The sequence below is a fragment of the Sinocyclocheilus grahami genome, unplaced genomic scaffold (assembly GCF_001515645.1).
Source record: "Sinocyclocheilus grahami isolate Dianchi unplaced genomic scaffold, SAMN03320097.WGS_v1.1 scaffold222.1, whole genome shotgun sequence".
Taxonomy (NCBI): Eukaryota; Metazoa; Chordata; class Actinopteri; order Cypriniformes; family Cyprinidae; genus Sinocyclocheilus; species Sinocyclocheilus grahami.
The window spans coordinates 3,224,039-3,237,314 of NW_015505401.1; the positions used below are offsets into that span (position 1 = coordinate 3,224,039).

The following is a 13,276-nucleotide window of genomic DNA, read 5'->3' on the forward strand; positions in this document are numbered from 1 at the left end:
TATATATACATATATGTGAGTGTGTGTGTGTATATACAGTGTACACACAGTCACACTGAAAAATAACCTTTGGTAAAGAAAATATTTTCACTCAAAAATTGCTAATAAATTTGCTGATTTTTACTAGTTGGTAAGGTAGTTGTTTAGGTATTAGGTATGGATGTAGAATATGGTCATATGCAGAATATGTGCTTTATAAGTACTGAAACAGCTAATATGTTAGTAATAGGCATGCTAATAAGCAACTAGTTAATAGTGAGATTTGGTCCCTATATTAAAGTGTTACCCCTATAATCTTTGTTTTATTTACAACTTTGAAAACACATTTTGGAAACACTTTAGTATAGGGACCAATTCTCACTATTAACTAGTAGCTTATTAGCATGCATATTACTAGCATATTAACTTTTTATTAGTACTTATAAAGCACATAGTAATGCCTTATTCTGCAAGACCAAATTCTAGATCCCCATACCTAAACTTAACAACTTGTACGGGGCTGACGAGACGTGAGACGTTCGGATCCAAATGCAAAGCTTTAATTGGAGAAGACACAGACGTGGTCACAAAGCAGGCAGGGTCAAACAGAGGCATATGGTGGGCAAAACACAAGAATAATCCTAGGGCTAGTGTGGGTCGATGAACTGCAGACAGAGACACAGGGGCAAGGCTAAAGGGAGGAATCCAGGAAAACAGGCGAAGATCAAAACCGGAGAAAACAGACAAGGCTAAGGCTAAGGCAGGGAAACAAACGAGGGCTCTGTCGTGTAGCTATCGCTAGGGGAGTGATAATCGCTGAACAATGCTCGGCAGAGGGAAGGGATCAGAGTGAGTGTTAAATAGTGAGGGAGTGATATGAAACAGCTGGGTGCAATCAGTGTAAACAGCTGTGTGCAATCCGTGCTGAGTGCAATCAGTGCAATGCATGATGGGAAATGTAGTCCGGGGTGATGTGCACCAGTGTGTAGTGCGAGAGTCAATGAAATTGGAAGTTCATGGACCGGATTCGTGACACAACGAGTTTATTGAGGACAAAGTCGTAGTAAATATTTAGTAATAGTGAGAATTGCTCCCCAAACTAAAGTGTGACCCTCATTTTTACAGTACATATATGTATATTTAAAGCTGCAGTTCGTAAGTTTTGCCTCTTTGTCGCCATCTCTGTTTGAAAACCTGCAATTGCAGCTGTTTGCAGAATTATCTTCCTTGCATGGGTTGTGCACCGGCACGGCTCCAGTGCGGATGAATCTAATGTTTTGAGGAGTATGTGTGGCAGTCAGTGTGGCTATTTACTGTACTTAATGTATTTCATACTGTAATGTATTTCATAAACACGTAATCCTTTCTGGATTACAATCCGCCATCAAAATGATGTTTAATTATTCCATCTGTGAGAAAAGGCTATAAACGATCGGCCACCTGCAGGATCCTCACATGCGATAGCCTTGTAGCCGGGACAACTTCTTTATGTTTACAGACGTGACGTAATGACGCAGCAGCATGCTCGAATTTCCCGCGAAAACCTACTCGTACCACTCAAATTAGAAAACATTATTATAAACGAACCGTTGTGAAACGGGCTAAAGTAAGGCAATTGTTTTGAACACTGGCTGGTTATGTACTTGCTCAAATATTGATTTCGGATCAACAAAAAAAGTTACGGACTGCAGCTTTAAAAAAATAAATAAATAAAGACTAAATTACAAAAAATGTATACAGAGTATATGACTTTCAGTTCAACTGTCCACACACACATATAGCATGGAAAGAACCCCCTGAAAAAACGCACACCACACATTTCACACCACCACAAGTGGTTCAGCCCTTTCATGTCAGGCATAATCAGCCGGCGTATAACATGGTGCCAAGTGTCTGTGTGCCAGGAAACCTGTGGATGTGGCCCTGGCACCCTGCGCCGGCATTTGCTGTGACATATTGCCCGTGTGATCATTCCACCTCAGGGTCGTGTTCGTCTAGCACGGCTGGCGTCCCTTCCTGACAGCAGTGATCCAGATCCCTCGCCCTCCTCTCTAATCACTCGTTCTCCAGGGACAGGAGGGTGAATGGGGGGAGGAGTCATTTGAATGAGAGGCAAAGGCCTGGCATGGTTTACAGGGCTCATTTCTGTAATTCATTCTCCGTCTCTCAGGACCTGAATGTTGGCAGTGAATCCACCCGAGCCTTTTCTCTTTCATATTACGTGCCACACTCTTATTTACAGTTTTTCTCAGTCGTTTTGGTGCATTTCTCGAATCATCCCTATTATTTGCAAAGAAGTATGTGCATTTCTCAAAACAATTCGTACAAACAGCACCACACAATGGATTACCTGCAAAAGCCTGTAACTTACTCAAAATCTTTAGTTCATCTCTCAAAACTAAGTATTTATATCAATGAACATATCAGTGCCATCAGAATGAAAAGTCCTTGAGTCATTGTTCACAAACAAGATCATGTCAATATAACAGTGCACACTGTTAGTATTACCTGACGTAAACTATGGCTTAACAGTTTGGATGACAGTTACTATTGAAATGCAGAAGGCTGCACTTCTTATGTATGCCATATATCCATTTCAAAAGTACAAATGTACACATTACTGTATGTGGGATATTGATTGAAAGAGACTGGATAGGATTCACAGTTACACTTTACTAGTGATCTGACAAAAAAAAAAACGTCAATGTGATATAGAAAATAAATGGGCACAAAGGCGAAAATACAAAATTAGAAAGGCAAACACAGGAAACGCCCCTTAGGCAGAACTTTGCTTTTGCATGCAGCACTGTATGAGGAATGAGCGCAGTCTGTCTACATCTACATGCCAGTCTGTCGGCCCACAGATTCTCATCTACATCACAACGAATATCTTCCCTTGCAATGCAATGTGGAATCTGTCTATACTTCTGTCTATGCTTTCCAATTGAAGGTTCATGAGATGCACCTTTAAGCTATTTCAGAGAACTGGTTTATCATTAGCTGATCTACATTCTCTTCATTAGTGAAGGTCTAGATTCACCTGCACAATTAATGGCAAATTTACAAAAAGTCTAATAGAAATGTGTAGAAAATATGCTTGAGAGTATATGACAACTAGATCAACCATTTTGCATTTAATGACTTATACGATGAACTAATGCCTAGATGTTTTGGGGGGTAAGACTATTGCACAGAGAACTATATAGTACATTTTGAGCAACATGACATTAGCAACTGATAGGAAACCACTGGCAAATGTACATAACAATTGCTTGAATGTGCCAAAGCAATCGCAACTTGGTCAAAAGAATGAGAAACTGCTTTTATGATGTGCACAGTTCATTAGATGATGTGGAGGTTGAACAAGTAGTTTTGAGAATTTAATTTCTGATCTGAGAAATGCACCAAAGCGACTTGAGAAAAACTGTAACTTTTTTTTCTCTTTTCATTTTCTTTCTTCTCGCCTGTGTGGTCATTCCGCTGCCTGGCACAATAAGAAATATTGATTTTGAATGAATGAGGTGTTTTGGAGGCTGGAAGAGATGTGCTCACAGCAGAGGCCTATTTCACTTACAATCAGACACGCAAGCCCTCAAAGTGCTTCCATATGCTCCTGCATAATGACATAGATTCAATATCTATATCTATATTGAACCAATATGCTTTATTTATAAAAACTCATACTTGTCTCGAATGAATCAAGAGGCTTTTGAGCAGCCCAAATGAAGTATTACCAAGAACATCTCAACCTCACAGACCGTAAATACACTCAGTCCAGAAAGAGAATACCAGTCCAAAAACTTATTTCAACTCTAATGTCAGAAATTAAACTGAGAACAGCAAGGTATTGTTAATATTCAAGGCATTCAGTAACCTTATATTGATTTTTTTATTACTATGCATAATTTAGTTTAAATTGTTTCTGTTATTTTCATTTTGTCCACTCATGATATATTACAAATAAAATGCATAGTATAATTAGTAGTAACATTAATGTTTATAGTAGCAATAATATTTATGATTTTAAAGATCCAGTTGTTTTATATTGACTGTTTATCAAACATCAAAAATATTGCACACACGTATATATATATATAAATTAATTAATTAATACAAAATATAATTAAAGGCATATATATATTTATAAAAAATAATCTGAAGAGCATATGTGATATATAAAAATGTTGTTATTGGAAAACTCTTATGAAAAGAGCTGAGCTTTTAGTTTGTTACAACTTAATACTGGCAAATCTGTATTCTAATCTCTCCAAATGTAAATAATCTTTCCATCTTGCCATATTTTCAGAGGCCAGATCTTGTCTTTGTTTATGAGTGAGTGACTGCCATTGTGTGCTAATAGCTACTTTAAATAGCACCAATTAGCCAGAAGCCTGAGATGTTCAATCACTCTGAGGCTATTAGCCTGTAATCAGGTGCTGTTCAGGACCCGACGTGTTCCGCTCGCTCGCTATATCTCTCCCTGTCCATTTCTCTCTGCGGGGGGTCAAGAAAGCAGGAGGAAAGGGAATGAAGCCCCTTGATGACCATAAAATGAAGACTAAATGTTCATGGTTGAGCGGCAAATCGTATTGCGTTTTTAGTCTTGTGAGGTAGTTTTAATGCAAAAGTGGGCGATAACTGTTTAAATGGCTGCTTTGCATATTTGTGAAATTACAAATTTTTTGGGTCCCCAAAATGGAAGTCACTGATGCCTGGATATGATAGTGTACTTTTTACAACCAGTCAAAAATGTAGACACACCTTGTGTAATATTGTGTAAGATGTTCATGCTGGGATGCTTATTAAATGGTTTAAAACAGCTTTTTAAACAGTTCCAAGATTTGATTCACACCTGGCTGCTTGACTGCATTTCCTTCATTATGTTTTCTATATTAAAAAGAAAGAAAGAAATATTAATTTTAATAATTTTAAATTGTCTATGAATATAATAATGTATTATATATATATATATATATATATATATATATATATATATATATATATATATATATATATCACAAAAATATGCTGATAGTATTTGAATAATTAGATTTGATTTTAGTACAATGACATTGTCACGAATCCGGTCCATGAACTTTCCTTTTCATTGACTCTCGCACCACACAAACTGTTGCATAGCACCCAAACTACATTTCCCATCATGCATTGCACTGATTGCACTCAGCACGAATTGCACACACCTGTTTACACTGATTGCACCCAGCTGTTTCATATCACTCCCTCACTATTTAACACTCACTCTGATCCCTTCCCTCTGCCGAGTATTGTTTCAGCATTTATCACTCTCCTAGAGATAGCTACCTTACGGAGCCCTAGTCATTTATATATAGGTCAAATAAAAATACAGTAAAACAGTATTATTGTGAAATATGTTTATATGTTTTAATATTTTTGTGGAAGCAATAATATATTTTTTCAAGATTCACTGATGGAGATACAGTTTAAAAGAACAGCATTTGTTTGAAATAGTTTTTTTGTAACATTATAAATGTATTTACTGTTACTTTTTAGCAAATTAATATAGATAGATAGATAGATAGATAGATAGATAGATAGATAGATAGATAGATAGATAGTAGAAAAACAACATCAACCCAATGAAGTGTGTCCAGACGTTAACTAGTAGTGTATAATTGAATTAAAAATAAATAAATAAAAATATTGATCTTAAAGCTATACTGTACAAACTGACCTGCTGTTTTTTCCAATGATCACTTTTATTATTGAATACAATTTAAAATGGACGGATGCGCACACACGCGCACAACACACAATGTCATACTGTCTCACATCTGTTCAAACAATCCCGACTTTACAGCAGCAGCCCAAGCTGCTTGTTTTGATAATAACTCTGTTGGCCGAAAACATTTCCAGACCACTGATCCTTGTTTGACTGCTGCTCTGTTGAGTTTGACCAACGCTACACAGAGGCCTATTCTTATCAAACAGGATGTGATCATTTCCCACAGTCACCCTCGTCGCTGCTTAGAGCCAGACGAGGCGCCAGCAGAGAAAAACACCAAGGTGTACAATCAAACAAAGAGTGTGAAGCAGACTAACACACTTATAAACTGTCCGGCTTGTTTATGGAAAATTATTATGGAGAGTAATATATGACTGTGTGCGATGATGAAATTGATTACTGTTTAAGCTGGGGGGGAAAAGACAGAAACCTTGTGCGGGTTTCTCGTAAAAAAAATATTCTTGGAATATTGACTTAAATATAACTGGTTATATATGCTCATATAGACCAGATGATTGACAGCTGGGGGAGGTGTGGCTTAATCCACTGTGTATATTTGTTATACACCTGACATAAGCAGTATGTTGGCTTTGTATGTAGTAGCAACACACAGGTGCATTTTGTACCTGCTGGGAATGAGGGGCCCTCAGGAGCCTCTATTAGTGTGTACGGTGGCAGCGGGTCACATCTTTTTTCGCAATATTCCCCTGCCCTCTTTGAATTTCTCATTTCGGCGAGGCTGAAAATAGCTGAGAAGCACAAAACCTGAGAATCTGAGAACATGCGACGCTGTGACCTCAGAGCATGCTGGGAGACGCTGCAAATCTGCAGGCGGTATCTACAGTATCCCACGGACATCCACGGGCTCCGTTGTTTTTAACCTTGAGAGGGATGGAGAGAGCTGCTAATTGTGCAAAAACGCTTGGGGTTTTCTTTTGTCGGAGTTGATTTTACAATGCAAACGATGTGAGATAAAATGTAGAATGCCTGCAGAATCTGCATATTTGGTTCAACTGTCTTATTGTTTTTCTGCATACTCTAAAATAGATCGGTCCATTAGGGGGCACAATCAGAGAAGAGACTGCAGGCTTAAGCGTAAAACAGTCCACAGATAGGTAAAAATGAACAATGCAATAATAATAAAAAAAAAAATTTGTATCACTCGGTTTGGAATATTCAGATAAAAAGATGAGTGGGTATTGTATCGAAATAAACCTGGTTTTCTATTGTAGATTGACAAATAGCCAGATAATTTTATCTGTAATATGATATCAGACAATACATAGTTATCTTTTGTATTTTTGTCACCGTGCGTGTCAGTGCTTTCTAACTGCGCAGGCTGCCTCACAGTTCCTTCAATGCAGTCTGATAATAATACAGGGCAAGAAAAATGTTTCAAATCTTTTTGTTTGCCAGGAACAAATGGCAAACATGAAAATGTCAGATGCAGGACAGCGAGCAAAGTGGAAGTAAATTACAGTTCGATATGTCTTGTTGATTGAAGACATCTTTTTCATTCCCTCAAGCACTATGTATTTCATCCACTGTGGTTCTATAGAATTATAGAAAGTGAGACTTTAGGTCACGGTTAAAACAGTATACAAATATTAAAGAAAATATCGCAAATATACTGTTGAAAATGTTCAAGTTTGTGCTTCTGTGGACAAAAAAAAAAAGGCAAACTTGAATAGGTACATCTAATTTAGAAATTAAAATGTTTTCAAAGATCACACATAGTTGTTTGGAATACATTTATGCCTGATTTACTTCTGTTATATCAATGCTCGCATAAGCATGCTATAAAATAATTTTTCACCTTAACGGAAAATCTAAAATTCCTCAAATGATATTAAAAGCATTGTGAAATTATATACAACTTGCATTAGGGCAGACATGTTTGGAGAGGTTTTGTACAAACAAATGCCTCCTTGATTGATTGTTCAGTGAAGAATTTTCTCATTCATTTCAAATAATTTATTCAATAGATGAAAAGTATTATCCCATGCCTTTAGCAATTAAGAAACAGTTTCTAAATATATTCACGCATCAGGAATCCAGTAACAGTTTATTGTATATGTTTTAGTAATTGTGCTCACAAAACGAATTTAACGGACAGAAAACCGAGCACGAGCAAATTAGTTTATGATGTGAGACCTTTATTAGCAGAACATCATGTAATCATTCACTACATTTATGTGAAAACACAATATTTACAGAACAAAACATTTTTGATAAAAAATATTTTAGAATAATTACAATCAGCTGGTTGAACATATATTCTCTTACACATACATTTATAGAACATCCTCCTTGTTATGTACACTATTATTTAAGTCAACACTTATCGTAGTTCTTTACAATATTAAACAGCAGGGAAATCCCTGTTCAACACAAATCACCTAACAAAGATGTCAGATGTTTACATTTACATTTTGATTCATAAAGCTTTACAGTCTGCTGTTTTTAGTCAAATTAGATGCAGGGTTTTTATCTGAGGTGCCTTTAGTTATGTTCCAATTGGAATTCCAGTGGAAAGGGGGGTGAGGGCTTTGGATTCTCTGTCCAAATTCAGCGCATCCCCCACTGAGAGAGAACAGAATGGGCACAGGAGAAATCTGGCTGGCTTCACCGCATCTTTGACAGCTAACGTTAAAATGTTTACATATTCTGATTTAGTAGCTATTAGTTTCAGTGCTGCTCCCCTGCGATTGGGCCTGGTGTGTGTTGGATTCCCTGGTGAAGCTGGGCTTGGCTTTGGATGGGTTCAGTGCACACCTGTGAGAGAGGAATGAATAGAAGGGGTGTGTGAACTGTGTGCTCCAGACTGACTGGCGCCACCCACAAAACAGAGGGCATGCTTGATCAACAACCCAAAACAAACCAGGTCAAACAACAAGCGCAGTGCTACGCGGGCCCGGACCGCTAACCTCATGCGTATACGCGCTCCCACACACAGCTGCGGGCCAACCGCCTCGGACGCTTCACTCTGGAGCTACCGTCTAACCCCCCTCTTAGCATAGAGTGGACAGTTATTGCGCAAGCTACAGCTGGGTTCGAGCGGCTGCCAGCGTACAGGAGCCAGAGTTACAGTCCAGCCAGAGTGGAAAGCGCAAGTATACAGATTGTCACAAAAACCGGCATTCATACTAACAGGAATATTATGGTAATAACTTCGATCTATGTGGTTTTTACTGTCACGGCTCTATTAATAATAGCCATTGCAGCTGCATGTACTGCCAGCTCCATTAGAAGTCTGTTACCCAATTATCCTGACAGTTCAGCCCTGTTCTTAGGCTGTGGATTCTGGGTAATGAAAAGCATTTCTCTGGCTTTTTCCACTGCTGCATGTGTTCAAGCTTGAAATAGTCTTAACGCAGGCTGATTATCACACATGGTGTGTTTTAATGTAGATGCTTTTTTTGTATTGAGATGATAATTGGTCTAGAAACAAAAATGTGACAGTATTTTGGAAGCAACACTCTAAAAAGTGTATTTTATAGAAATCAATTTTATTTAAAAATAGTATCAAATGATTTGTATGAATGAACAGCCATTTCATGTTTTACAAATGAAAGAATGTGTGACACGGACTGTGATGAGAAATCATTTTAAAATGATTAAATTATTATTAAAAGCAGTATTTGGCTATCCATAAAAACAAGACACATGCCTACTACACACAGACGTGCTGAAGAACCGATCTAGGATCGGATGAATTATTATACGTAACCTTATATGATCCATGGGATGAGTCCTTTGAGAATATTTTATATTGAATTTCATGTACTCACCGGTGTGCAACATTTCAGCGACATAAAACTGAGTCTTCCGTATTGACACCCGTTGTCCTCTGAAAGCAAAAGAAAAAGGGGCGTTCATTCTTACTGCGGCTAACGGTGAGGTGACATGAGGGCCACAATAACCATCAATAAGCTATTGTACATGGAGTCATTTAAAATAATAATGATCATGCAGGAGATAATATAGCTATAATAAATATGCACACACACACACACAAATACAAAGGTTTAGATATATGCCAACATAGCTAAAAGATGATATTACATTACATATTCAGGCTATATGTAAGATTAGATCAATAAAATTGGACACTAAGCAAATTTTTATGTTTTTACATTTTGGCAAAGAACAAGGAAACACAGGCCTCCAGCAGTCTGATCTACAGCATCATATTTGGTCTGGTGCAGTTCATAGAAACACGCACTATTGTCACTTCCGTGCGTAACGAGGCTACCGTGCACAGCCAGTATCACCACAGTTGTTTTAGTGAACATTCACGGAGGTTTCTGGTTCTGCTTACCTGCTCTGTGTTGATTTGTGTGAGAGGGGTCCGTGTGGAGGCGGGTGGGCTCGTCTGTTTCAGGAGAGCCGGGTGCGTCTCCAACGCCAGCTGCAGGTCCAGGATATAGTCAATGACATGCTGGAGGATCTCCACTTTACTGACTTTCTTATCCTGCGGAATAGTGGGCACCAGGCGCTTGAGTCGGCTGTAGCAGTCGTTCATGTCGTACTGCAGACAGAAAAGATCCTCCTCTTCCATTTTGCATCGGCTGCGCTCCGACAAATAACGCAAGGAGAGCTGACTGGAGCCAGAAGCAACCTTATGAGGGCGAACCGGTGCGCTGGCCTTCATTGTAATAAACAAAAGCACAAAGAGCTAAACGAGAAAGGGGGGAAACAAACGTGCGCGGGACGCAACAAGAGGGTTTCGTTTAAAAACGCAATTAGGAGCACGCAAGAAAAGGAGCGCAGTTCTATCCTGACCACATCTCCTCTCTGAGTGGGAACGCACAGTGTAAAACAGCGGATGAGTTGAGGCTGGTCATATATAGAGGAAAAGGGGAGGGGCCACCCGCTCGAGCTTTGACAGTCCTGCGCGAGCAGAAACCGGTCAGTCACGAGCTCCCGTGATGATGGAGCAGCGCGCGACCTGTAACTGCGGAGGTGCACGAGCGCAAATAAGAGGCTGCTGGGTGAAACGTCCGTGTGTGTGTGAGTGTGTGTGTGTGTACTGGTTTATATATCCTGGTGGGGACTTAAACCTGACTACACATAGACTCATGGGGACTCGTGTCACGGTGGGGACCTAAATTGTGGTCCCCACGGGTACAAAAGCTTATAAATCATACAGAATTAAGTTTTTTGAAAATCTAAAAATGCAGAAAGTCTCCTGTGAGGGGTAGGTTTAGGGGTAGGGTTGGTGTAGGGCAATAGAATATACAGTTTGTACAGTAGAAAAACCATTACGCCTATGGAGAGTCCCTACAAGGATAGCTGACCAGACTGTGTGTGTGTGTGTGTGTGTGCGTGTGTGTGTGTGCGTGTGTGTGCGTTTAACCGCGTGTGGATATCTGCATGTGTGTTTCCAAAACAGAAATAATGAAAGAGGTACAAAGATTTTCATTCGTTAATTATGAACAAAATCATTCCTTTGTTAGCCTACATTTTTAGCAAGTCAGTAGCTATAATGTAAGTAGGCTAATTTATGCCTTGGAGCTTTAAAATAGCAGAGTAGAGACCGGGGCAAGTAGTCACACTGGGGATTTGTCACAGTAGCCTAACTCGTCATTTGGACTCAAAAGTCGAATTATGAAAACATTTAAACCCCTCTTAAATTAAAACAAAATAGTTTTTTTCTGCCCTTAAAAAAATTAATGTTTGCTAGCTTTTGAGTCAAGTAATTAAGCACAATAAACTTTACTATTTAATTAAGGGACAACTAGATAAAAAGGCAAATTTAAACTAAAAGTGGTAACACTTTACAAGAGGGTCCAATTAGTTAATTTTAGTTAAAGCATTAACTGATATTAAATAACAGTGAGCATTGAGCAATACATTTATTACAGTGTTTATTAATCTAAAAATACAATTCATTCTTAGCTCATTTTAGTTTAGATTGTAATAATGCATTAGTAAAGTTTGGAATTAACGTAATAAGAGGTTATGCTTTTCATTATAGTTCATGTTAACTAATGTAGTTAATTTTAACAAATGGAACGTTATTGTAAAGTCTTACCTTGAAAGACTGAACTATGTTTTCAGGAAAAGGGATTTTAATCAGTTTCTTATCAGCGCAGCTTCTATTGGGGCAAATTGTCATGTGTTTCATAATGTGACATTAACAAAAAATGTTTTTGTACATGACCTTGTACACGTTTGCTGTTTAATGAATTGTTTTGATGAATTTAATTATGTTTTCTCTTTGTTTAGCTGAAATCTTAGACTGTTTAATGGCAGATTCCACTGTCACAACTTACCCCATGTTGTGGGATAACATGCATCTATTCAGAAACTGAAAAAGAAAAAACCTATACTGAGAAATATGAACTAAAAGAGCCCTGGTCCTCCCTATATGAGAAAATAAAAAAAATAAATAGTGCACGCATGTGCATGTTTTGTGTCAACATGCCCTGTATGGGGTCAGTTACCTATTATAGGTTATACTATTTATATATAATAAACAAAACAATATTCTTGTGACACTGTTCCTGTATAAAAACTATATTTCTAATTGAACATGAAGTAACAGCCTGTTGATGACTATTATAAAGTTGCCATAAAAATATATATATTTTTAAAAAGATCAGCATGAACATGACTGGATATTTGGAATCTACATCAATGAGCTAAATAAAAAAATTGCTCTAATTATGGTAGGAAATGCCTGTTTCTAAAGCATTACTTATACAGAAAAGAATCAGTCTATATCTATTTGTAAACTTCTTATGAACTGTTTGAAAACTTCATACAGCATTGAAAGAGCAGTATATTGTTCTCCGGGCAAATACTTTGAGTCCAGACACTCATTCGTGATCAGTCACCTTAACACCCAATGCTAATAGAGTCACAAACATTAACATATTCTTCTGTAGGCGTCTTTCATTCAAGCATTCTCCAGAAGAGGTTTTTGATTATGAAACATGGATGAATCCACCGTTTAGTCTAACTCATTTCATTCATTTTGTGTGCCAGCCTTGCTACAGTACAGATAATTTTCCCATAATCCTCATGGTAGATTCATGGGTCTCGCACCACAGACCAACCGGCACCAGTCCCGCAATGTCCCTTATTCGCAGCAGTCCACCTTCAAATAGTCTCACATCCGTGGCAAGTTGCCAAGGCGATGGAAATGCCTCCCCTCTGGTGGCAACAAGTTTGAATCCGCTTTGCCTTTCCTCTCACTTTGATGCATGGAATGGTGTAACGTTCTGCCTGGGTAGAATTTGTATGTGTGTGATATGTATTAGGTAATCATGAGAATTTGTCATGAAAAATTTTACTTGCTTTCTGCAGGTGGGTTGGCCAAACACCCTGCAGCTTAGCAGGTGCAAAGAGTTTGCAAATAGCGCTATCCGTCATGTTCTGAAAAGGGGTCCTCAAAACGTAGCACTGGCGTCCTCCTTTGAAAACAAAACCACTTACGATGCATAAAGCCCTGTAATTAGCACATCACAACAAAAATCCTCGCCGTTCTATTCTTGTTTAGTCAGAACTTGCATTAGTTGGTAATAC

General features: G+C 38.2%; 1 protein-coding gene across 1 annotated transcript; it reads right to left on the reverse strand.

Annotated features, from left to right (window-relative positions):
• Positions 1 to 8,449: 8,449 nt before the first annotated feature.
• Positions 8,450 to 10,580, reverse strand: LOC107596695 (DNA-binding protein inhibitor ID-4-like). Its single transcript, XM_016287490.1, has 3 exons — positions 10,065 to 10,580; positions 9,535 to 9,593; positions 8,450 to 8,518 (listed from the first exon to the last, which is right to left on the reverse strand). The coding sequence occupies exons 1-2, from the start codon at positions 10,395 to 10,397 to the stop codon at positions 9,549 to 9,551; spliced, it is 378 nt and encodes a 125-aa protein (XP_016142976.1). The 5' UTR covers positions 10,398 to 10,580; the 3' UTR covers positions 8,450 to 8,518; positions 9,535 to 9,548.
• Between the last annotated feature and the right edge of the window lie 2,696 nt (positions 10,581 to 13,276).